The sequence below is a fragment of the Nelumbo nucifera genome, chromosome 6 (genome assembly GCF_055504915.1).
Source record: "Nelumbo nucifera cultivar China Antique chromosome 6, China Antique-T2T, whole genome shotgun sequence".
NCBI lineage: Eukaryota > Viridiplantae > Streptophyta > Magnoliopsida > Proteales > Nelumbonaceae > Nelumbo > Nelumbo nucifera.
Window position 1 is genome coordinate 28,249,074 of NC_142654.1, and position 27,324 is coordinate 28,276,397.

The following is a 27,324-nucleotide window of genomic DNA, read 5'->3' on the forward strand; positions in this document are numbered from 1 at the left end:
GAACTGCATTAAAAGGAATTGATGAAAGATTAATTAAATTGGCAGAATTTCTTTTGATCCATGAATTAGAGAATGACCCCATACTAAGTACGGGGAAATTACTATTTATGTGGTAGATTATTCGAGTCCAGCTCTGCTCTGAGCTTGATGCTAAGGTAGTTGTGGTAAACCCTATAGAATTCAACCATTTCTCCCCAATCTCATGTGATTGCTTCCCTCATGTGATGTAGAGGCTGAGTATATTCTAAGTGGAGATTGGGGGACAAATGTCTGCTCATTGACCGGTGGAGCATGTGTGCTGGTTGCATAACGAATGAACCTTCTGCTTCGAGTGTACATCAGAAGATTGGGATTCAAGTCAATGGACTTTGGAGCCCTAAAATTATTACAGCGATAGGTGATTACCATGGGGGGTTCCTAGGCACTGATGATTCGGTAAAGGAACTAGCAATGTGAGAGTGGGTGTGGTTGCAAGTGATATGGAGAGGGGAGGTACCGGGATTGGTTGACATTAAAGTGGATGATGTGGTTTATGTAGTGCATATTTGTCTGAAACTTGAACCAGTACTTTGACCAGCGACAGAAAGGCATAAAATGATGAGGACAATCTCGAGGGATGAGCTTTTGGATTCGTAGAAGGAAAGGGTGTTTGTGCTTTGGATTCTTTGTAGCGACCCGTTTCATGAATCCGTTCTGAATTAATTTGAAAAAAAAAACCTGAAGACAAATTTTCATAGTGGTATGTGGTGGGCTGGGCTTGGGCTGGCAGTATGGAAGCGATCCATATTCATCTTATAGGTCTAAACCAAATATGAAAAGTTGGGTATTTTCGGGGGTTTTCTCTTTTGTACACAGAGTCTGAGTCTTGTGAGAGACGAGTGAGACATTGGGTGTATTAGAAGCTTAGGGTTTTCTGTGAGAGCACAACTATGTATATCTTCTCCATTACCAACTTTACAGTGGATTTCTGTTCCTCCTTGACCCGTGGACGTAGGTTATAAGCCGAATCACGTAAATCTGTGTATTCTTTATGCTTGTTTCTCTTTATCTCTGTTTTACTTTCATTTTGAATGCCATTCGAATCTGTTTTCTTGTGTTTTTCTATAACAAGGGGAAAATTAACCAAAGGAGGTGACAGCAGTTGCAAGGTCACCAAGATTCATTCCCTGCTGGTAATAGCTTCTCGTCAAGATCTCAGACTCGGGGACAACCAAGAAGGGCTGTCCAATAGCCTAGTTGGATAGGGGGATCGAATGACAAGGGTTGTCAGGAGACCAACCAGGTAGTCCTACCATTAAGGAGGGAAATTTTCAAAATTTTAATAAAGAATTTGAATAGCAATATATAACCTGCGATTCCTTTAGGCTGAGTTTGGAAAGAGTACAAATGCAAATATGTAGAATGCAAAACCTTATATTTTGTATGTATTTATGCTATACATATTTGCATTTATACTGCTTTCAAACTGAGCCTTAATGGCGACAGAAAACCTGATAAGAGTAAGACCAAGTGTGGTAAAGGCTCTCCCCATCCTGTCAAAAACCATTCACCTCGACCCCGCACTGAAAGGCACACATCTCAATCATCGATTGTGGTGTTGGCCGATCTTATGGAGCCAGTCCTTAGCATCTAAAGCCACTCAAAACAATGGATGGATGGAAATCTACGTTCCTACTTTATTACTGTTGTGTAAGCAAATCTGTTGCACAGCTTCCCATTTTACTTTTTCAAGGGTCCACTTATATAAGGATTATGGTTGTGGTCTCACTCCTAGATGTGAGATACTGACATTAAGTAGTGCTGGTGATAATTCGTGGCGATTGGTCGACTCAATGCCAAAAAACCTAGTTGATGATAAAAACTTTAGGGGAACAAGAGTTTCAGTGAAACTCTGGAATGTGAGTTCCAGGTATATTGTTTCTATCGACCTCAGGGAAGAAAAGTTCCATGTGGTGTAGCTCCCTACACAACGCTTTTTTGTAGATGGAGAGTTAGTAGAGAGAGGAGGTTGTCTGTCCTTTCTTGATCGAGATCCCTATAGACAAATGGACGTGTGGACTTTGAGAGATTTTTACACAGGAGATGTTAAAGAATACAACATCCAATTGCCTTGGGAGGTAAGTTTGAATTTGTTCCGGGTTATTACGAGTTGGAGAAACTGTGAAGTTATTGTTTTCCATGGAACTGAAATACATCTTAATATCTACGATACAAAAGTTGGGCAATGGAAGGTGGTCAAGTTCAGCCCTAAAAAATGCTGCTTCATCCCTCATGTCAACAGCCTCTTCTCTTTGGACTTTGAAAATTTTATTAAAAACATTGTGCAGTGAAAACTGAGTATGCATAGATGATTACATATATAGAAATCTCTAACTGGTTTTCTATTGTCAACCTAATTCATGTTTTTATTTCTTGCCAGCTGTCAAGTTTTGCTCTATTTAATGCATTTTTTCTCGCGTGCAATTGCAATTTTCTCCTTGGAGCTCATGGAGTTCATGAATCTCAACTAATATAGCAGTCATGATCTCGAGGGTTCAATATAAATCTTAGCTAATTATGCTTAGTTGGTGAGAATGAATCACCGCAAGGTCATGTAGTTCTGCTTGGTTCCACTGTTGTTTCTATATGAAACGTTTTGGGATGACCAATATGAATTGGCATGTGATTGTTATTTGAATCTATTTATGGTTGAAATAGGCATACCTTTGAGAGAGGTTATTATTAGAAACATCAAATTGGTGTTTTGAATCATTCAAATCAAGGTTTAAAGTATCAATATGTATTGACCCGTATCGTATTGGAGCCTTCCCGATATTTTCCTATAAGGGGTGTTTTGGGTCAGCAAGTGGTTCAGGGGGTGTACTGGCCTTAAACTGGTCCTTCTGAACCTTCAAGGTTCAAAGAAGAGGCTAATGAGTCTCTATTTCTTTCAAATATTATTGAAGCAACCCTTCAAGAAACCTCACCCCCAGTAACCAGTTTGGATCTAGTACCAACAAGCCATTGCAGTGAGTTCGGATCTCTTACCCACGCCATATTACAGCTGTACATTGAGAACACTTCCATGTTTGCATGGGAAGTTCCCACTGTACAGCTGCAGTGTCATGTGGGTAGGCGTGGATAGGATTCTTGTGGGCAGATCTGACTTGCATTGAAACTGTGCATTGGGTAGAAGATAATGAACAGTATCTTCTTTTGAAGTGTAATTTTGACATTTTTAACAGATAACTGACGGTTGATTAATGGCAAGGACCAATTTGACACTTTTTGGAAGTTTAGGTACTGCAGTGACAAGATTGAAAGTTAGGCTACTAACTTCACACTACCCCTAAAGTTCGGAGTACTAAAGTAGAATTTTCCCAATATTTAACCAGTTGTCCTGTAAAGTGTAAAGTCTCTTTAGAATTTGAATGGCAATATATAATCTGCAATTCCTTTGATGTCGACAGACAACCTGGTAAGGTAAGACCAAGTCTGGTAAAGGCACACATCTCAATCATGGATTGTGGTGTGGGCCGATCTTATGGAGCCAGTCTTTAGCATCTAAAGCCACCCAAAACAATGGATGGATGGAAATCTACATTCCTACTTACTGTTGTGTAAGCAAATCTGTTGCAAAGCTTATCATTTCACTTTTGCAAGGGATCAACTAATGTCATTCCTTTCTCTTCCTCCCATGATATCATAATCTCTTAGTGCGCTCTGAAAATAAGGGTGCCTTGATAGTTGTGTGCAAGCAGTTTTATTTGCTTTAAAGGAAATCTCAGAGATTGATGTGAATAGATTCGGGATTATAGTAATCAATATCCATTTGGGTCATCAAGCATTGCTTATGATGATCTAAGTTTGATGTTCGCAAGTGATCACAATAGACATTATAACAGAACATTGAATAGAACAAAGGGCTCACAATTAAATACAATCAATTAGATGACCAAATAGAACATTTATGTATACCATTTCTACGCATAAATATTTTTAATGTATTCAACACAAGTCAGCCTCAATCTAAGTATTTGGGGTCGGCTACAGAAATAATAACCTGCCATTTTGCTCAATAATTTCTATACATTGTACTTTTAAGACTGACAATATTGTAATTCCTGAAAAATTCTATTCTTTAATACACTTCAAAATGGAACCTGTTTATTGATTCATGACCCGTGGGTTTACCACATCGGCCACATAGGGTGCATAACTGAGGTGCTTATCCTATTGAGCTAATTCTAAGTTATTCCTAATGCATTACTTTCTAATTATCTCTTTCTTACTCTTGCTATTCATCCATTTTATCATCCTCAGCCATGCTCATTTTTTAACCAAGAATATATAACTGATCTACCCAAAATATCTGCAAATATTGCCATATCTAGCCATCTGATATTAACAACTTTAGTGCAAACAAAAATCAAATTCCAAAATCTTTGGACAACAATGGGAAGCCACCCAGAATGAAGTAAAAGAATGGAATATGTTGTGAAGCGCCAAAACTGATCGACGCATCCAAATACATGTGCAGGCATTTACCACAACTCGTTACCAGCTCATAAAACATAAGATGTATGACCCTGGCCATATTTAACCATCTCAAGTTAACAACTTCAGTGTGAATATAGTGTTTGCTGGTTTGTTAGAGAGGAAAACCAGAAGAGATGAGAAGAAAGGAGAAAAGAAGAGTGTATGGTTGGCCAGAAGAGTTCTCAGCTGGTCCTAGAATTAGAAGCTATCTTATATTAACATTTGAATAATTACAGGAAAAAAGACTAAAATGCCTCTTGATTAGTGATGGGACACCTAGACACTTAAATAATAAAACAGTTTAGGCCCATTACAATGAAGAGTTCTGAAATATAAATAAGACTGATAAACCCACAAACATACAGCCTACTCAATCCAACACATAGAATTCTGAAATCTTTGTAATCTTAAAGGTTTCAAATAATGATTTGAGTTCCAATTTGTCGCCATGGGTTTGGATGCATTAAAATATCAATGAAGACAATCCAGATGGTGGTGTGAAGGATGCAGTGATGACAAAAGAAATCATAATTATGATCATGAAAATGGTCTTGAAGAATTTGAGGGATGATCAGGTTGATCATTATGATAATGGCATGTTGATGAAAATGACACAAGGGTAGATTAGTGCAAAGCAATCCCCATCATATAATGAGGCAGTGCATGATGCAAAAATCTTAAGACACTTCTGGGAGCGACTGTTAGGATGAGCAACTTTTCCACTTGCCCCCAACAAAATTTGACACCTTTTGATGAGCTTCCATTGAGAACCAAGGCCCTAAGGAAAGATGTTAAATGACATTTATTGCCTTGATTCCAAATAGTGCCAGTTAGGGTCAAGTTTAAAGTATTGGAAACGCAAGGTGTATCGGAAAGATAATTTTAAGAGACGTATCGGGATACGCTTTGGATACGTATGGATACGGATGAAAAATCAATATACACATAAATATGCTAAAAAACTCAAATAAATCCTAAAAAATATATTAATAATGATAGTTACAAGTATTATGTGATTGTAAATAAGTTATTTAAAAGTAAAAAAAAAAAACTGTAATTTAACGGTCTATATAAAATTCGAGATATCGGGACACACTTAGTAACTATTGACAAATGATGGAATAACTAAAACGTGAAAAAACAAAAAAACTAAAATATTGATATACATTAGTTTTAAAATAATCAATATAATTTATCTTAATATTTATTAATACATAAATTTTAATAATTAATTTTAACATTTTAAAGATAAGCATACACTAAGAAAAAGAGAAAATTTACTTAACAATAAAAATTCATAAACCTATACAAGTAAATGTGTGTGGCTTAGTGGTGAACCTCTAGTTGTTAAAGCCTAATGGCTAGGGTTCGAATCTTGCTATTTCTAAGTTTGTAGTTTTGTACTAACAAAACAAATTTAATGAGAAAGAGGGTTATTAATTAATGAAATAAATGAGAAGAGAATTCCAATTAGGCACTAAAATTGAAATTCAAAATTAAAATTATGCATTAATTATAGGAGTAATTAACTAATTAATGAGAGAGAAATTGCACCTAAATATAGGAGTAAATATAAAATTAATGAGAGGTAATTTGACCCTAAATATAATTTAATGAAATTAATGAGAGAGAAGGGGACTTGTATCAGGCTGTATCGGACTGTTTCGGAACCGTATCGGCCGATACAGACCTGAAACAGTCCGATACATGGCCCAAAACAGTTCGATACATACGAAAAGGAACGCTACAGATAATTTCTATGTGTTCTGTGTATCGGACTTGTACCAGAACGATATGTATCGGCTGATATGGTCCTATACATTGCGAAATTTTGAACCTTGGCACTTAGGGTGATCAAGGGATAAGGGCTGTCACCAAAAATAATTCCTTTTAATTGCCATTTTGTGGCAAAAATAATTCATACTAATCCAAAATCAAGCATGGTTCAAGTGGCTTTCAATCTGACAATTTTAAAATGACACAAGAACTGGCACCTACACTAATTTCAATTCTTGATAACTTTACCTCTAACTCTTTAAGTTCATCATGGAAGGACGAAATGCAGCAACCAATTTGTTACGTTCAATGTATTACAAGGTAAAGGACTTGTGACATCCATCACATGGCCTCATTATAGAGATCGGTAAAATATCAACCTGAGAGATACCGAAAAAACCTCTAGTATTCAGTTATTTGTGTACAAATAAAGAAAACCAATTGTCAAAAAAAAAAGCCTAAATAATGCAGTTAGGTTTATAAGAATGGCTAATTCTTAGTTTGCATAATTGCAACAGAGAACATCTTAATGAAATCCCTGAAACCACAATAAGAGGGCCAAACATACGGCATTATCAAATATAAAATAAAAATAGAGAAGACTAATATATTAGCCTTGAGCAGAGTAAACAAGCTACACATGGTGATGAAATGTAGAAATTGACTGTTTTATAATCCAGAGTACCTGGGAATTTTACATATTTCAAGACAACAGCAGCAACCCAAGCAGATTACCCACACACTTATAGGATGTATACAACATGGACACATGCATATAAATTGCATAAATTCTGAGATGGATGAATTAATGTCTCGTAAACCCAAAAATAATACTGTGTCAATGAACTGAAAAAATATTCAATAGCAAGTATTAATATGCTTATAAAAGATTCCTAGATCTTAATACAAGCATCCTGCTTTCCAACAATAGTAAATAAGAATACTTGAAAAGGGTAAAGTCCCATTTACCATTGCTTGATGCAACTTAAGCAACAACAATTGGAAGTAGTCACATTATTGACTGAATATATTTTATGGCTTTATCTTCTCCATCAACTTCTCAGCCTTGATGAATCCCAGAGGTCCCAAAGACATGTATTTTACATGTTTCCATCTGTTCAAAGCTCTTTGTTGAGAATCAGAGAAAGGAGTTTTATTTGACTTCTATGCAACAAACTAAGGTTATGTTATTGTTTCAAAAAGAGATATTAAAGCAATAAAGGAGTTTTTCAAGCATCAAAAGCTTACTTGGGTATGAAAGGAAGTGCCAAACAATGGAGATGGAGATGGTTAACGCTGTTGAATGGAGGGGCATGAAAGCCAAACCTGAGAAGGGTGAAAATGGAAGACTACATGTATAATTAAGACAAAATGCAATTTCTGGAATTGTGGAACTGCATTAAAAGGAATTGATGAAAGATTAAATTGGCAGAGTTTCTTTAGATCCATGAACTAGAGAATGACCCCATACTAAGCATGGGGAAACTACACCTATATATCATTGTTTTTGGAAATTACTATTTATGTGGTATATTTATTTTAAGTTCCTTTTAGAAAATTAAATCAAGTTTAATTGGTGTGACATACTTCAATGTCGTAATATCCCCCACCCCCCCCCTAAGGTAGTTGTGATAAACCCTATAGAATTCAACCATTTATCACCAATCTCATGTGATTGCTTCCCTCATGTGATGACTAGTAGAGAGCTTAATGCCCCCCCCCCCCCCCCCCCCCCCCCCCCCCCATGTTAGTCATTTTTCTTCTTAAAAATTAAAAGTTTCACCATGAAAATGACACCAAAAATCCCAGGTTGGGTGGCAGAGAAGCAACACACCAAACAGGGGTTTCGTAAGATATAGCAGAAATCAAAGTCTGGCCGATGGATGGTGATTGTCAGTTCTACCGGAATGGTGAGCTATTGTTTATTGAAACAGAGGAAAAAGGGGTGCAACTTTGGAGGAGATTCCAGAAGAACTGTCTAGTTGGGAAATTTGAGGGGTAAGTGCCAAAGGTAGTGGATGTCGAAGTCTGGGTTCAGGAGGCATGGAACCATTTGGAGGAGGTGAAGGTGAAAAAATTGATCAATGGTTTATTCCCCTTCATCATTTCCACAGAGGTGGAGGCTGAGTATATTCTAAGTAGAGCTTAGTGGAGATTGGGGGACAAACGTCTGCTCATTGACCGGTGGAGCATGTTTGCTGGTTGCACAACGATGAACCTTCTGCTTCGAGTGTAGATCAGAAGATTCGGATTCGAGTCTATGGACTCCCATTGATGCTTTGGAGCCCTAAAATTATTACAGCGATAGGTGATTACCATGGGGAGTTCCTAGGCACTGATGATTTGGTAAAGGAACTAGCAATGTGAGAGTGGGTGTGGTTGCAGGTGATATGGAGAGGGGAGGTACCAGGTTTGGTTGACATTAAAGTGGATGATATGGTTTATCTAGTGCATATTTGGCTGAAACTTGAACCAGTAGTTTGGCCAGCGACAGAAAGGCATAAAATGGTGAGGAGAACCTCGAGGGATGAGCTCTTCGATTCCTACAAGGAAGGGGAAAGTTAACTGAAGGAGGAGACAGAAGTTGCAAGGTCACTGAGATTCATTGCCCGCTGGCAATAGCTTCTCACCAAGATCTCAGACTCAGGGACAACCAAGAAGGGCTGTCCAATAGCCTAGTTGGATAGGGGGATCGAATGACAAGGGTTGTCAGGAGACTGACCAGGCAAGTCCTACTACTTAAGGAGGGAAATTTTCAAATTTTAAATGGGGAAGGCCGGTAATGGAACAACCCCAAGGAGAGAAAACCAAGCTTTTGAATGAGGAAGTTGACCATGAGCTGGTCTTTCCTAGGACTATGAGGGAATTCAAAGCCCTGATAGATGACTATTTGAAAGAGATGTCTGTCTCAAGTGGTTTGGATCAAAAGAACTGGGCCGGGAGAAGGAATTCAGTTTAGAAAAGGTGATCTAAAGAGTCAAAATAGCAACAAACCAAGAATCGGCCTGGGACCTGGGTTTTGGGGTACATGGTAGAAGTAGGGTCTTCTCTTGGAATTCTAATAAAAATAAAAATAAAAATAGAATCCTAGAAGAGTCGAGAAAAGCCCAGCCTAGAATTTCTAATTCTACTTGGGCCCAACCAATTCCTTGAACCCAATTCGAAGGAATGGGTTCTCAGGTCCCCAAGAGTTGGGAAGTCGAGAGTTGGGGATCTCAGGTCCCCAAGAGACATTAAAATCTTTGAAGGCCGAAGGTCATAGGTTCAGTCACTTGGGAAGTCAAGAGTTGTGCCAGAAGGAAAAGTGAAGAACACAGTGGTAGAGGAGGAAGTGTTGTTAGGGAATGATCAGTCCATAGAGATGGGGATCTCAGGTTCGCCGAAGTTCAAGGAGAGCCCTATCATAACTCAAGAGGATAGTTTGGCATTGGTAGCAGGTGGGGACTTGCAGTGGGAGGATGTCACACCATTGCAAGTGGTAGCTCCTCCGGGACAAGAAGAAGGTTGCTCCTCAGTTGGACTAAAGCTGGCGGAAGATAGGACAGAAAGGTTGGCTAGATCGATGGATTTTTCAAAAACCCAATATTGCCCCTCTATAGAAAACTGATTGTTTGGGTTTGTAATAATGCTTCTTGGCTTAAACAGGGGAGAAAGTAGACGGACGAAGGAAGGGGAGAGAGAGAGAGAGAGGTGAAGAACGGGGTTGCTCTCGTTCTTAATTAGGAGGTTGAAGAAGGTAGATGAACAATGTTACATCCTGCTATGGTAATAACAACTCTTGTTGATCAAAACTAGAATGCACCGAACGATAAACGGAAAAAGAACAACAAGCACCAATTAAGAGGAGTGGTGATTCAATCCATGTTTTGATGGGATCTATATGTATGTCCATTTGTCAGTAGTTCTATTTTTATTTTATCCAGATTTGAGTTTCATGGAGTGTATGGGTAATTTTGCATGTACAATGAGAATCCTTTTATATGTACAATAAGTTTTCATGACTGTTGTACAATGATGAGCTTGCTGCTGTTACAACGACTGACCAATGAATTTGAAGTTAAGATTTCAGGATTTTAGAAATTAAACCCTTCAATGAAATGAATGATAGCTTTAGAACTAACTAAAACCTTAAGAAAAGAAAGGTTTAGTTTCAAAGATATTTTTATAGTTGTTTCTTTGCCATTGTTGTTCTAGCCCATGTAGCCTAGGTTCAATTTTTTGCATAGTTTCATAGGGAAAATCTAAAATTTTCATTCTCTAACAGCCCCCCATCTATCGAAGGCTGTGATTTCACAGTTTCATTAGGCATAGCTGATTTCACATCAAATTACTCCAAAATGTTCATGAGATTGTAAGTGGAAATTTTTTTAGTATAATTTCTCACATAACATAATTCACCCGATTAGAGTAATAACTGGGTTTTTTGTTATTTGGGTAAGCCCCATTCGGGAATAACGTAGATATTCCCTTAATTACATCTCTGCTAGGGGCAGAGAAAACCTTTTGATTCTGATTCAGAAGTACCAATGAATAGAGACTAAACCAAGTATCATTTTTCTACAGAATTTTCCTTTGAAAATTCTGGTATATATTCCCTCTTTGTTTGAGAGAAAACCAGCATATAAAAAAACAAACATTGTATGCATAACAAGTAAATAGGTATCATAAAAAGCATGTTTCATCAATAAGGTTACAAATGGCCTTTAAATTGTGGTTGTGTGCATTATCATGCTGTGAGGAACCATAATCGGCCAAGTTTCATGAACAAGGTTGTAGATGGTTTTTCCCCTCACACATAGGTTAATAGGTTGTAAGGAACCATAATCAGCCAAGTTTCATGAACAAGGCTGTAGATGGTTGTCTCCTTACATGTATTTCAATATGAAATAAGGGAGAAAAGAAAAATAAAAGGAAAAAAGAAAGGAGTGAGAGGAATAGATAGAATATGGTCTTCCATCTCATGTGGGAAGCACAAGGAGTATCATATTGAAGAGGTGTAGGAAGAAAACCAGATTCCCTACCTTCTTCCTTTTTCTTTTATGCTCTCCACACCAATCTTCTTCTCTTTTCTCTTCCCACTTGTTTCTTAATGCTAGAAATCCTGCAAATAAATTAGTAATAGCCAACAAAAAGGCATTAGCCCCTTCTCCTTGTAGGAGAGGGGTTTATATAGAGGAGGGAGGTGGTTAAGTAACTCCCCACCCCTCTCTTCTTAGAGTGCCAAGTTTCACCCCACTTAAAGTGATTAGAGGAGGGAAAATAACTCTCTCTCCCCTAGGGTGACAGGTGTCCCCTCACTTCAAGTGGTTAAAGGAGGGAAAATAAATCCTTCTTCCTAGGGTAACATGTGTCCCCCCCACTTAAAGTGGTTAGAGGAGGGAAAATAACTCTCTCTCTCCCCTAGGGTGACATGTGTCCCCCCACTTCAAGTGGTGAGAGGAGGGAAAATAACTCTCTCCCCTAGGGTGTGACATGTGCCCACCCACTTCAAGTGGTTAGAGGAGGGAAAATAACTCTCTCCCCTAGGGTGACATGTGTCCCCCCACTTCAAGTTGTTAGAGGGAAGATAACTTTCTCTCCCCTAGGGTGACATGTATCCCCCCACTTCAAGTGGCTAAAGGAGGGAAAATAGCCCTCTTGTTAGAATAGGACATGTGGCATCCCCTCATAAATAAGTGGGACACCTCACAATTAATTAATCAAAATGCATTTATTCTTTTAGGGCCTGCTGTTCCATTACCATTAAATGGGCTCTACTGCAGGCCCATTAAATGCTTATTGCATTACAAACAAGCCCAATTAATTTGGGGCCTGTTGTTCACTAAACTAGACTGCAGGCCCCTTTCTTTATTAAAATGTTTCAGACCACCAATAGGATTGACTGAGCTTATAAGAAAGCCCTTTTTTCTTCTTTAGTATTATTTTTTAAGCTGTGACTGGGAGTATCTTAATAACCTGCTCCCAGCCCAGCAAACTTAAGGACTTAACAGAGATCAACTTTGTCAATCAACTCTTGTGAGCAGCCCTCAAAGTGATTGTACAAAGGTTGAAACAAGCTACAACGATCATTCTTATTTCAAAATGATAAAGCTGATCAAACTCTTTGAAAATTTGAAGGACAACAAAGGATAAAACTGTCTTCTTTTTCAATTCTGTCAAATATAACAACATCTCAGTTAGATAGGGGAGGTTTAAGTCCTATTAGAAATTAGAGGGGAGGAGCAAGTATTTATGACAAACCTCAAGGGAGGTTCGAGTCTTTTACCCAATTATTGTGGAGTACAATACCCCATTCATTTTGTTGGGTGGTGTGGAAGGAAAGAAATAGGAGGATCTTTGAAAGAAAGAGTGGGGATAAAGATAGATTGATTCAGCAGGCAATGGCAATATGGCATCTACACATTCCAGGTTATCAGCTCAAGATTTTTTTCAGAAGAATCCCCCATAATCAATTTTCTTATCACAGTAATCCTTTTGTTTAGCCAGATAAGTTGTCAGAAATTCCTGGCTTTCAAGTTTAGTCTTTAGTCCTTGGAAGTTTTTGTTGAAGATTTCCATTGAGACTTGATGTATAGTTTCTGGCTGTACATGTTGCATATAGTTTCAAGTTTAGTCTTTAATCCTTACCTTTTTCTCAAAAAAAAAAAGAAAAGAAAATAGAGGTTTCCTTCTACTTGGTTATTGGGTCATGGACCTTAAAATGGATGATATCACTATTAGGGAGAATACAGTACTCCAACTTCAGGTTGCAAGGAACACATTACACATTATCTTCATTCATCAACTACATCTCTTCTCTGAATTGGTTTACAATCCATGAAATTTTATTAACAAATTCCATGTTTTTAGTAATTTTCTTCCAATTTCTTTAGATTTTCCAAATATCTTAGCAAAATTAGTGAAATATCCCTGAAACTTCTCCATTTCTACAAGGTTAAATGTCCATTGATATCAAAATTGTGAACCATGGTTCTTTTACTGTCATTTCCCACTCCTACATGATCTTTATTTCAAAATTAGGAAACCTGGACAACCAGTAAAGAGAAAACCAAGAAGGTTTCCTGCTTCTATAATATTAAACTAAATAGTACAGAAGGAAACAAAATACAGCCCTTTGCATTTGCAAGCTTTCACAAATCAAGGATGCTAGAGTGATTTATTGACTATTTTCTAGCCCAACCCCTCATGCATGTAAACATCCAAAATAGAAGAATTGAAACAAAGACCACCCATCAATATCAATATAGTAATAGAGAAAAGAACAAAAAGACAACTCCAGCAAACTTGAGAAAGTATTCAATTCATTACTAGATTGGCAACATTCCTTTACATATTTTTCAACAAACCTAGACCTGGAACTCTCCATACCCGTTGAAATCATTTGGATGAAGAAAAAAATGCTCTGAAACAATCTAATTCTGCAAACATAAAAACAGTAGGAGATTAGCTGCAAACATAAAATTATACCTGTACTCAATGGACTGAGGTGCATCTCTGTGTAGTAGAGATTTCCCCACACTCAGCATGTGACTTACTGTAGATCATACAAAATTGGAGATTAGCTGCAAGGAAAACCATGAAGATTTAAAACCACACATTAGTTAGCATCAACAATAACTTAAAGTACCCAAAAGATAATCTTCCTCTCTCCTTTGGAGGTCATTGATAGTTGAAATGTGCTCCACAGGAATCACCTGATAATGCCTGCCAATTTGTCAAATTGTAATAACTAAGTCAAGAAAAGGAAGTCATCAATCAATGAAATAAACTCCGGGTATAATACCCAGATGCCTGTATAATGGTGCTGTGTCATCTCAGATAAAAGACTGAAATTTTACACAAAAACCTCAGTGCATAAGAGATTTGGCGCCCATTTGGGAGGGATTTTGATTTCCTTTGGCGGGTTTTGGTTTTGCAAGGTAGGCACCACCCAGACAGCCTATAAGCAATGTTTAGTGAAAAACTTGGAAAGCCCAGACAGCCTAGATTTGCTAACAGCCCACCCAACATCAAAAAATTTATATTGGCTACAATTATTCTATTGTTTTGTTGTTCCATATGCCCCTGAAGAATGCAAATGAATCACACTCCAAACAACCCTTGCTTTCTTACCAGCAGCAATGTTAGGCTTCCTATAATTTTGATATGAAATTGAGAAAGAATAGGAATTGATAGATAGAAAGAAGAAAGAGTTAGGATTAAATGGAGAAATAGGAAGTATCAGAAAAATTAGGAAGTGATAAGATTGAATAGTTTTTTCCCCTTATGGGTGTTAACATTTTTCCTTGAAATTTTGACTAATCACAAAAATTCACCAAGATCTCATTAAAAAAATTCCACTTTGTCCCACCTTGAAATATGGTTGGAAATCAAAATTTAAAGGCTTAGATGCTCTTGAAAGAAGAGAAAGGGAATTAAGGAGCTGGTTCATAATAGAAAATAATGTTGTAGGAGGAAGCTATATCAGCACAAATAGAAAACTTGAGAAGCACAGGGTGCAATTGGTCATAGAACAGCAATATGAAGAAATTCAAAAAATAAATAACAATACACATAACAAAAAAAAGAGAACCTACTACAAGTTTACCAAAACAGAACTGCTGTACAGGAAGAACAAATCAAGAAATAGCAAGAATTTAGAGATTCATAAACTAAATGGACTAACCATTCATTTAAACCTATGTTTCTACTACAATTTTGGACCACTCATAGACTATCAAGAGGTCTGACAACCTCTCTTGATTCCTAATTTTGCTCTAGGAATAAACACTTCTAACCATCCTACTTTTCTCTTTAGTTTTGCTAGCAAGTTTAGGCCTTGATTCAAATTTCTCCTACAATATAGTTTTGCTAGGAGATATATCTCATATTCAAGGAAGTGTAGGCGTTGAATCTGACAAAGGTTGGATATGGAGTAGGATTTTGCATCTTACCTTAGAACTCTAATTCTAGATTGGAGGCACACCTTTAAGAAAATGGAGTCACACCACCAATGCACAAAGTGCTTAAGGAAAACATTTTACTCAATCCTTTATCTTCCAAAAGCAAATTACTACATCCCTTTGTAGAGGGAAAGTTTTCTCTTGTTAGTAAAGGGAACTAGCTTCTAAACTAAATTACTACTTTCTAACTAATTTCTTAAAAGGCTATATTTTAATTCTCATACATTTCATAATAGCTAAGTACCTGACTTCTCAGTCTTCAAGATGAAATTTGTCATTTCCAGGCTTTCTTCAGTTCCAGGAAACACCTTATCACTAACACCATAGTTCATGCATTAATTCCTTCATGTTTCCAAGATTAATGGATTGGCTGGCCAAGGATCTGGGTTTTCAGTATGGGTCATGGACTTGGTTTGATCACGGACAGGTTTAAAAGTTCTAACAAATGTCTGATTATTGGCTTGTTTAGGAACTGATTTTGAAGTCTAAACCCAACTTTATTAAGGGTTAAGGGGCTAGCTATACTACTGCATCATGGTCTCCCATGGAGGTGGCTGATGAAGTGGACAATACAAGCTAAGTTCCTCCTGAAAATTGAATATTTCTCACAGAAACTGTATCTTCTTTCTTCTGCTTTAACTTTACAATCTTTCTTTTCTGGTGAATGAACCAGAAAAATTTACAAATCAATCATTTGAGTGCAATATTAATACTAGAAGTTAAAATCTCAAATGAAAAATCTAAAGTGCTATACAACCATCATTATAAAGTAATCTGAACAACTGCTTGCAACAGAGATCATATATTCAGGGGTAGATTGCATATTAGTACAGTACCTGAACTCCTGAAAACTGGCACTTAGGCCCTGCCGTTAGAATTCCATCAGTTAATCTGATGCATGTGATGTCACATGTGATTTGAAACTTTCAAAATCCCAAAATTACCCTTCAAAAAGAAGACATTGTTCATTGTCTTCTTCTTTGATACTAAACCAGAACAGCAGTGAACAAAGTCCCCAACCCACCACTAGTCCACCTCCTCTCGGAGATGCCCAGATACCATTTCAAAGTCATCCCTCAAAGTCATAGTCAAGAATTCCTTGACCTGGCACTTAACAATCTTGGACGAACAGAGCAAGTCCCCTCAATATGGGTGGCATATAGAAAAGACCAAGTATGAGGGTACTCCGTGCTCCTCATCCGTCAGCATATGGAAGAGACCAATTCATCAATTCTGTAAACGTATTTGGTTGTTATGACAAACAAAGGACAGTTTGGTAATTTTATTATCCATTATAATGCCCATTAATGGTGTCGGACTAAAATGGCAGTTTTCGGGAGTGCAGGTACTGCGGTGGCACATTTTAAAGTTTGAATACTAAAGTGAGACTACCCCCAAAGTAAAGGATACTAATCTGCAATTTACCCTATATTCAAATGGCATCACTAGTGTTGTCTAAGATCTTCAATACTGCGGTACATGACTAGATGATTTGGATGTCTAACATGTTATCCTATCTATCTTGTCCCATGTTTAGAGTTATGAATAAGAAAAGATATCCACAGATAACTAGGGTATACAGCAACCAAAAGTAGAAACTTACTACAGCTCGAGAAACATCAGAAAGGAAAACATTAAAAAATTTAGCAACTTGCTGAAAACACTCACCAGGCAGAAAGAAACCCAATTTAGAAACCACCTTCTAAGCTGGGTACCCAAACTTTTCATATTACACGACATAGTTGGATATTGTAGGTATCCCAAATTTCAGCTTCTCAGCACAAATAACTAATAGAAACATTTTTTTTTCTAAACACTAAAGAAGCATCAACTGATCAAGCAACCAAAGATCTGATTGAAACGTTAATCCTCTTCCCATTGGAAACATTTTTTTGGTCATGGGCGGTGGGCGGAACACAGATCCGTGGGGCTTCATCGAAAATGTCACAAAAAATCTTGTATTATTTTGAACTAAAAAATACTAGGATTCTTGCTCTGTAACAAGCATCTAAACACATAAAAATTCATAACTAAAGTTAAGATTAGGAAAGAAGAGAAGAACAATGCAAAATAAAATTGAGACCTGAACGCAGAAGGCCTGATATCTTGAAAGGCAACGACCTTCTCATCCTACAAGAAATACAGGTAATTTAAAATGCCAATTGTCAAATTCAAACACAAGAGGAAGACAAGGAAATAAAATAAAGGAGAACGTACGGAGTGGAGGAGAGTGGTAGAAGTGGAAGAACGAGCGATCTGACAGAATATGCAGGTTCCTTCTCCCGCCATCGCACCAACTTCTCCATTATCACTGTTTGGATCTTTTTTTATGGTTCAGTTTCCATGTTCAAAGGAAGCTTAGGAGTTAGGACTACCTTCGTTACAATTTATTTCGGTAACATGTCTTTCCGGCATCATAGATTTTCCTTTCCTATTAGTTAATAGTTATTACTTGTTAGTTATTATGATGACGGAAGGGTATGATACCGGAGAGATTTCATATTCGCTTGGATTCTACTTGTTAGTTATTTCATATTCGCTTGGTATGATGACGGAAGGGTATGACGGAAGGGTATGATACCCAAAAGACTTTGACCAATCAAAACCCTCGTAAGTTTTTTTCATATTTAAGTATTAAAAAATAAATAAAAAGTTTTTTTTATATGAATTTCACTTTACTGTGAACTTTTAGAGCACAATGAGATCATCTTATTTTACTGTTGGGTAAATTGCAGATTATCACCTGGCGCATGATGATAAATGTGATCTCATTGTGCTCTAAAAGTTATTTGTATCGCATGATGGAGTCCGTTAGTTATTTGTATCGCATGATGATAAATGTGATTTAATTTTTTTTAAATGCTAAAATTATCATTTTTAATATTTTTAAAATCATTTTACTTTGTCTTTTCTAGTGATGGCAAGAGTTACTTGTCTTTTCTAACAACAACGGCAATATAAACCCCCCCGGATCTGCTCCTCACACCTGGCGCCTCACAGGTGCCTCACACACACATTCTACCATGTATTGGGAACATCTCCCGTATTTATCAATTATTATTCATAGGAGATGTTCTTCATGCACGGTGGATGTGCATGTGAGACGCCCATTTGTGAGGAGCAGATCCCGTCTCCCTTTGTTTTGGATTGAATAACTGAAAAAACAATTACAATAATGGGAGTTTAAATTCCTCTTCTCTGACAATGAGATTGTTTTCTCCGGCTTTTTTTTTTTTATGTGTAGCTTCCTTGACGGGAAGCACTAGTTCTTCAACAGAAAGGTTAGGGCATAAAGTGTAAAGTGATGCCCAATTGTAGTGAAAAGGGATTTAAATATGGTTATTTTGGCCATTTCAAAATTATGCTGCTCTACCTATTCAAATCTTGAAGGGGTATTTGTGTCCTTTCCCATCCGTTAACAATTAAGGATTAAATTGGCAGTTTTTGAGAGTTCAGGTACTGCAATAATACATTTTGAAGTGAGAGTACCAAAGCGAGACTAACCCCAATGTACAGGGTATTAATATGCAATTTACCGTTTGGTGTTTTATATTAGTTTTTTCTCTACTCTTTGAACGATGAGAGAAGAAGAGCTACACAAATCTGGGTACACACATCCCTAATGCTCAGTTTGGAAAGAGTACAAATGCAAATATGTACAGTGCAAATATATACAAAATACAAGGTTTCGCACTCTAAAATTTATATTTATACTCCTTCCAAACTGAGCCTAGTGCAAATACAAATATGTAGAGTGCAAAACCTTGTATTTTATAGGTATTTACACTGTACATATTGTATTTGTACTCCTTCCAAACTGAGCCTACAAATCAATAAAATCTATCTGATCATTGACCGACTTGAATAAAAGCTCTAAGCTGTAAATCCCTATTTGTTTGGTCTACCAACCTCTATCTGCAATGCTCAAAATATCATCACATATTGGTTTTTAGGGTCACTACATTGAATACTTTGAGGTGGGGGTGCAAGTTAGGTGGGCTCAGGTTGGGATTTTACTAAATTTTTATTGGGCCTGGCCCAATGCAATATAAATTGATTAAATTCTTTGACTCGTATCCTACTTTGAGTTGGGTCAAGTTGATAGGTTTAAATAATAGCAATTATGTGAAAAGGTACATCTTTTTAAACTCCAAAAAGTACAAAAAAAGAGCTTCATACTAATTAATTCACCAATCATGCCTATTTTTTATGAAATCGGCCACTTGATTGAAAAATCAGATCAGCTCCTCACAGCGCTCCTCACACCAACCACACAGCACATTATAGCTGCACATCAAGAACATCTTCCTTACTTGTATGTTGTCATTCATGGAAGATGTTCCTAATGCAGGGCTACAATGGTTTAGTTAACCATTCTCCATGAGATATGGCAAATATTTTGGGAGACGGAATCAGCCCCCCACAATGTCCCACAGCACATCCCCGCCGTGTATTGAGAGCATCTCCCGATGATGACATCATCATTCATGGTATTATTATCAGAAAATGTTCTCAATACACGGCAGGGATGTGCTGTGGGACGTTGTGGGGGGCTGATTTGAACTCACATTTTGGAGGGGGCATCCAATCACCAATCACAAGCTTCAAGTCTATTTATTAGAAGCCAGATCTCTTTTCCAACCATGATCCTTTACCAGCTTTATTACTTCCCTTGCTAGGTCAATTGTGGAGCCTAACCATGATAATCCCTTGCTATGCATCCAACTTTTTCCTCCTTGTCTTGCCTCACCCGGGCATCAAAATTTATCTTGACTGTGAATTGAATTGAGGGCTTCCATCCAAGCAAGATAGTTTTTGTTCTCTTTTTAAGGCCATATCATTCCAATCTGCTATTAGGTTCTGATCAATATGTTCTATAAACATATTATGTGCAAGCCCACAAATTTCAGTCAATCTATGGTTCTGATTATTACATATGTAGCCAGTTATCCTTATAAATATCATTACCCAGAAATGAGCTCTTTTTCATTTTGATCAGAATTGAGATCATTTTCTTGAATTCTCAAAATGATCTCATCCCAGTCACAATGGAAAATAATTCCATTTTAGATTATCAACCTGTTTTCTCAAGTGCAATGCAAAACCATAAAATTCTTCCATATCAAGACACCCCATAAGTCATATACTTGTTCAGTTAATAATTTCCTCTTCATGGGTCAAAGGATGATCTTAGTGTTGTGCCCCATTATTTTGCATGTTCACCTGAACTCCAATCTCATGGATCCCATCAGAATAGATATTGAGTAATTGAACATGTCCAAATCACAACCTCTGTACTTGTTATCATCCTGCAGCCCTGCTATTTGGTTCCCCCTCCCCACAAAAAAAAAGAAAAAAAAAAAGAGTATGAACTCGTTCAACCAGAAAAACTTCAACTTATAAAATATAACCAAGAGAACAGAATACAATAAGATCACTTGGTTTATGTCAATCAATTAGACTTCTGCTCGTTGAGATCATGAGATCATGGTGGTGTTACAATTTAAGAGCTTCATAACCATCTGATGAAAGAATTACCATCCTTTTCTCCAGTCTTGACACAAACTAACATAACTTAACACTTATATCATACATACCATCTTCTCCCAAAGAAAAAAATGACAAATCCCACATTGATAAAAAGAAAACATAGAATTAAGCTTTTCTACTCTGTAGATGTTCAGATAGTATCTTGTAACGAGGGACTATTTTAATCACTTAGAAGGTTTGCTCAGGAAACTTTTACTATACCAATATTAATTAATTAAGGGAAAGATGAGCCCCCTACTCTTGACACTTGGAAGTCTGGAACAGTAAGCTACTTTCTTGGTCACAATTGGCTGCACTATTGAAGAAATATTCCATTTTTAGGGAGTTCATTGGTATTGTCTTTTTTACATAACCTTCACTTGTTAATAATTGTGGCATTGATGCATAAAGTTTCACGAAACATTAATTTATCAATAATACAAATGCCAACAAGTAATAGCATTATGAGGCAAGTAGATCATAATAAACACCATTTGATGAGATCTTGCCTACTTGATCATAAATCTGGAGACATTTAACTACTCTGCTTGATGATATCTTGTTTATTGAGTGATGTATTAACAATGTAAGTAAAAAAATCTAAAACTGTCTTCTCTGGTTTTATTGACAAGTTTGAACAGAATTTGAAACAAATCAAATCAAGGTTGCCAAAACTTGGATAAAATCTGAGAAGTGACCAAAGGCTTTGCCATGTGATTAGTTTTCTTTCTTTTTTTTTCCTACTTTGTCTTCATAGTTCAAACTTTGTTCCAGAAGGCATTCATTTCTTTGTACAATGAAAACGTTTATGATCAATTTTTCCTCTAAAGACTTATTAGAAATGGGAGTTTTCCATTGTAAATTTAAATCAGGCAATTAAAGGTTAATGGCAATTATAAACTGTTGGATAGTTTGATTGTTGGTATACCAAATTTATTTATTTATTTATTTGTTACTTTTGTCAGGTTTGCAAGCAGGTTGTGTAGGTATACCAAATTTTCTCCTGTATTCAATTCAAAGAGAATAAAATCCATTAACATGGAAATATCAGTCAGTGTAAAGTTAAATTTTATCTGTGATTTTATGCAGATAGGAAATCAAGCAAGCACCAAAAAAGTTATAAGAACAATTGTATTTATTTGAATTGTTATGGTGGAATTTAAATTTTATTTTTTACTTTTTACAATATAAATTAGTATCTCTGTAATAAAAAAAATGCATTATAAAAAGTATGACTTTCCTTTCTTGAATATTACCCAATTATAGATCAAGACAATACATATAGTGCATAATTGCCTTTGTGTTCCAAACATATGAATCTGCTCATATGTTATGTTTATCAGACATTCTTTTTCATCATCACACCTAAATTAAGGAACAATAATGATAATCTAATTGAAAGAAAAAGAGAAAAATAACAGAAGTATGTACTCTGTAATAACTATAAATTTTCATTTGATATTTCTTTTTTGTATTAGAGAATACGAATGGGAGAGTCAAGTTGGAAGGACTGAATAATTTGAGTCTGTCAAGTTGAGAGGAGGAAGTGAAAAGTGACTGTATGTAGAGCTCCCCTTTCTCATCTCTTGCATGGTAACTAGAGCAGCAACGGTATTCCTGAAAATGCTCTGACCAGGTAACATTGCTACTTTTCTCTCCCCTTTTTCTTCTCTTCTACCCTCTTCATCCTTAACGGGAAACACTGCATCTATTGTGTCTTCACATTCTTTAACAAGCTTTGATACAAGGTCGGTTGTGAAGAAAGGTTGCTGCAACACCTTCTGAATGAATGGTAATCGCAACAAACCTCCAGTCCGCTTGTCGTACTTCTTCAATATCTTAGCCAACCCTGCAACAATCTATGTCTGTAATTACACATTGATTTTAAAAATAAATTAAATCATTTTTAATACCAATTCTATTCCAAGGAATGATGGTTAATCAAAGAGTTACAGAAATTGAGGCAAGATGTCCTCCTCACGGCTGTCATGCACATGGCACATGCAGAATGATTGTGACCCAGAATTTGATGGTCATTCCAAGATCTCAGGCCAAATTTTGACCTAGCCTGATGGAAACCGCCCACCTACATCTGTCAAGGGAAATGGTTCTAAATGCACATGCTTATGTGTGAATGAGCTGTTAAGCCTCCAACTTCAAATTGGTGGGGGGGAATTCATGTAGTGTAATGTGTTTTTTTGTCTGACAATTGATAACTAGTTCAAGCACAAGGAAGTGTTTTTATTTTTGAATCATTTTCTCTTTGTTAAATAGGTTATATCTGGCATAGGACCCATAGAATGGTGGATATCATTAGTCTGAATGTGCATATCAGCATATGCTAGTTTGCAGCTCTGAGATGTCATGCTATTATACAAATACTTCGTGTTTTCTTTAAAATGAATGTAGATTCAAGCTTGAGGCTAATGAGTACCTGTGTAATTGATATTGCTATAGTTTTCCAACAACACCATTTCTCCATGGAAGTTGATTATGTCTTTTCTGATCCTCCCCATCTCCTTATTATAATCCACCTCTGAAGGTTGAGCTCCATTTGGTCCATATGTGGTAATCACCTTTTGGATCCTCTGTTTTAGCTCCTATATCAGCATTTCCAACCAATTATTAGTTCAACTGTCTTACTATGTGGCGATCTCCAAGGAGAATAAGAGACTTTCAAATAAGCATTTGGCACTACCAGTTGTAAAAACCTCTGCATTTGTATTGCGAGTGCAAATAGTAACGGTAGTTGAGAGTTTCACCACATGAAGGATCACAAATAACATAATATTCAACCACAATAAGGATCTTCAAATCAACACAAACACTTGTGAGTTCAATTAAGTTATTAAGAAACCTTTTAGGTGCAGCAGAACTAGTGAGTTTCCATTGAACTGGGTACTTGAGATCCATGGCTGAACTAGTATGTGTTGTACAGAAAGTAAATTGCCAAATCAATAATTTATCTTCATAAACAATGTTTTTTTTTTCACTGACAACACACATTTGAAATCCATCCAAGTAATATACTATGCTGATGTTTGGTACCATGGCTGTTTCTACTTGAAATGCTGCAACACCAGCATCACCTAGGCATTTTGAATTTAAACATCAATTTATGTTTGGTTGATACTGTTTTAAGTTAAAACAGTGATAAAACATTTCTACTAGAAACATAAACTCAGGGCTGTTGGGGGAAACACTGATGTTTCCTCCATCAGCTGACCATTTGAAGAAACAGTCCAATGACCTGGCTCTTAGTTGGCATCCTAAGTGGCAGTGTGGAAATATATTCTGGTGCATCGCATACTAGCAAAGATGGATATATACCATCTAGTACCCATAAAGCCTGCCACCAAAACAAAGTTTTTTTTTTTTTTTTTTTTTTTTTTTTTGGGGGGGGGTGGGGGTCTAAGCTTCTAGAACCATTAGATCTGATATAGATATTAATCTATGTAATATTAAGCAACTCATCAGAAAACATTTATTTTTAAATTTGACCATATGGATGAGAGTCAGTATAATAGAATGGTGTCACATTGAATATAATCATTTCATTTAAACATTTTAAGTAGCAATGCCCATACAAAACACAATACTGCTCAAAATGAGCTCGGATCTTCTACCCACAAACTCTTCCCACATCCCTACCCACAAGACACTACAGCTGTTCATGGGGAGATGTTTGCAATACAAGCTGGTAGTGTCTTGTGAGTAGGAGATCCGGAGTGGCTCAAAACTTGTTCAATGCCTAGTCAGTAAAAGTACCAACCAAACAAGCTTCATGTCAAAACGCCTGAAATGGTAATGGTACCAAACACAACCTATGAAAGGCAATTTAAGAAGGTAATTCCATATGTGATCCTCAAAACCCCTCGCACCAGACTGTCATACTCAAATCCATTTACCATGGATCAAACAGTTTCAAATGGAACGGCTCATACAGAAAGGGTTATTGACTCTCAATTGATATTATATTAGTCATAGTGAATAACCCTAATAGTCCATAATACTTCAATGACTATTCATTCAAAGCGTACCTCTTTATTTGATCACTCCTCCCCCCAACCCACACAGAAACATGTAAAAAGTGTCTTAAAAAAAAAAGGGTCTGATTTCATCCTTTTCGTCCACGGGAATCTCCTTCCCATGGTACTAGTTTGGGATCAAACCTCCCATAAAAAATAAAAAAAAATAAAAAAAAGCCTGGTATCAAACCTGCATGAATTTGCAACATAGAGCAGCATCAGATAGAGTTTGCAAGTCAATCCCAGTCTCACAATGGGAAGAAGCATTTATTTCTTTAAGTGTTTTCATGACAAGCTAAGCAACATGAATGTCATATGATACGATTCCCCAGCTTGAGTTTGCAATTAGTTGGATCAACTTGTTTAATAACGTGATCCAAATGAACTGTTGCTTCCGGCTCCAGGCACATTTAAGGTCCTGCTACAATTTCATTAGATATCTTTCAATCTCGGTCTCCTTTAACCAATTTGGTTCCTTCACCATCACAAACATACACTTTAGTCAGCATTTCAGCATTTGTTAAGATCAAATGAAGCGACACCTGAACAGCTATCCTCAGTTTCTGTTCTGTATCTTACGGATTACATATTTGGTTTAGAACTTGTGTTAATTTGGGCAGTTCAGGGTTAAATAAGATTCCCTTGACACAGCTTGTACCAAACCCAACCCAATGTCTCTCCTCCAGCCTAAACTAGCGCCCTAGAGTGTTAACTACCGAATTTCATCAAACACCGAAAACCCACAAAAAGAAATTGCATGACTTACTCTATGGCGGATTATGAAGTCCTCTTCTTGCTCCACAAAGAACGAATTGAACTTGTCGATCTCGGAATTCAGGAGGTAAATAAACTCTGCTTCCGCCTTCCCGGAGTCGGGCAATTCCTCGGATGTCGACGGCCCAGAAGAGATGAGCCGGACAAGCTTCTTCATATCCTTGTAAGACAAGAACTTATCCCGCCACTCGGGCAAAGTTTCTTGAATTTGGTTTTTCAGTCTCTTCCCGAATTTCATAGCTATTGTCCCTCCTTTAACTCAAAAGGGACCAGAACAGATTATTAGCTCAGAGAGTTCAAAGTAGGACTGTAGGATAACATAGAAGAAGAAGCAGAGGTTAAAATAGTGAGAAGTAGAATATTTGAAGGCATATGCTAAACGTGATAAGGCGAAGTGGGCAGAGGACCTTAAAAGCTTGGTGAAGTAAAAGAATTCCAGGCATATTCGGTTATTGTTCAAACCATGTCCCAACGACCCCGGCAGTTATTTTATTGCGAAAAGAGAAAAGGAACTGAGGAGTGGATGACTCCAAAGAATCTGCTTTAGAATATTCCCTGGAACTGAAACTGGGATCTTTTTCTGGGGTGAGACGTGGTGACATGGCCCTGATTTATAGGCTAGGCGGAATTAAAATAACAATAACATACATCAGGGGCAAGAACAAGGAGATAAATCAGGGGCCCACTTTTTATTTTCTATAAAAAAATAGGGGCCCACTTGTTAGTGTGGTACTGTGGTCTGAATGATTCAGTGAGGATAATTTAAAATCCAATGAATTTTCTTAAAAGGATTTCGATCAATTTCAACTTTCAAGCCAATGAAATGTGGGTACTGGGTAAGGGTAGTGAGGAGATTCCAATCCTTGATTGGTGAATTGGTGATGAGCTGTGTGTACAATTCTTACTTGTGTTTGGAGATTACTTAGATATTAGGGCAATAAGATCTCACCCAATACAAAACATTCATGCATCATGGTTAGTTGGCCAAACAGCAGTGATGTGGGTTTCAAACAATATCATTCCCAGGCTGTCCAAACAAACTCCAATATTTACACTTTTGTCTTGTGAGATGCTTCCAAGAGTTGTGATTAGAGAGAGGACATCTCAGTTTTTGATAAAGGGGTCTATTCATACCCCTAGTGAATAGACCAAAAGCAATGTCTTGAAAGAGACAGGCACCCCATGCACCTGTCTAATTTATTATATTAGGGGTATCTGTTGTCTTTTCACACAGATGTTCCTGGTTTACCAAAATTGGGCTGTGCCCTAATCAGCACTTTTCTTGCATCTTTATGCTTCTTAAATCTTAATTAGTTTTTTCGGAAGTCACAGGCAATGAAATCAAACAAAGTCATTGTGAAAATATTAATTAAGTTCAAATGATCACTTAAAGAATTCTAAAATTACCATGTTTCTTATTCTTTCACAACTCTATTGGGCTGTTTTTGGGTTATTAGAAGTGAGCTAGAGGAAATTTTGTGAGAAAGTCCCCCAAGGCATCTTATGAAACTCATTAACAAATTTTCCTTTCTCAATTGTTTTTTCATGAAACAAACACACTTGGTGGGCTCGCCTTAAATGATGAGTTTAAGCTTTCAATTGCTAATGAAAAACTTGAAACAAGTTATTGCATTGCATTCGGTTTTGAGGTGTCCCATTTATTAATCCAAAGCATCTGGCATCAAGAAAGCTAGATTCTTATTTTGATGCCTTCTTTAAATGATGTTAAAAGACGAATTTCAGAAGCAGCAATTAAA

General features: G+C 36.9%; 2 protein-coding genes across 6 annotated transcripts; both read right to left on the reverse strand.

Moving 5' to 3' along the window:
* Positions 1-3,958: 3,958 nt before the first annotated feature.
* Positions 3,959-17,658, reverse strand: HINT4 (histidine triad nucleotide-binding 4). 4 transcript variants are annotated; one of them, XR_016077062.1, is made up of 7 exons: positions 17,454-17,658; positions 17,320-17,366; positions 13,922-13,998; positions 13,762-13,828; positions 7,543-7,620; positions 7,264-7,420; positions 3,959-4,568 (listed from the first exon to the last, which is right to left on the reverse strand). XR_016077062.1 is itself a non-coding variant. In XM_010260643.3 (6 exons), exons 1-6 carry the CDS (start codon positions 17,523-17,525, stop codon positions 7,327-7,329), a joined length of 435 nt encoding a protein of 144 aa, XP_010258945.1. In that variant the 5' UTR covers positions 17,526-17,656; the 3' UTR covers positions 7,071-7,326. The 4 variants fall into 4 exon arrangements, 2 of the variants coding, with proteins under 2 accessions (XP_010258945.1, XP_010258946.1); XR_735389.3 differs by lacking the exon at positions 3,959-4,568 and adding an exon at positions 4,579-6,674; XM_010260643.3 differs by lacking the exon at positions 3,959-4,568 and having other exon boundaries at positions 7,071-7,420; positions 17,454-17,656.
* A 4,327-nt stretch (positions 17,659-21,985) lies between these two features.
* LOC104598526 (SPX domain-containing protein 3-like) lies at positions 21,986-26,023 on the reverse strand. 2 transcript variants are annotated; one of them, XM_088890277.1, is made up of 4 exons: positions 25,560-25,697; positions 24,984-25,268; positions 23,200-23,365; positions 21,986-22,614 (listed from the first exon to the last, which is right to left on the reverse strand). In XM_088890277.1, exons 2-4 carry the CDS (start codon positions 25,080-25,082, stop codon positions 22,262-22,264), a joined length of 618 nt encoding a protein of 205 aa, XP_088746403.1. In that variant the 5' UTR covers positions 25,083-25,268; positions 25,560-25,697; the 3' UTR covers positions 21,986-22,261. The 2 variants fall into 2 exon arrangements, with proteins under 2 accessions (XP_088746403.1, XP_010258944.1); XM_010260642.3 differs by lacking the exon at positions 24,984-25,268 and having other exon boundaries at positions 25,560-26,023.
* Positions 26,024-27,324: the final 1,301 nt, after the last annotated feature.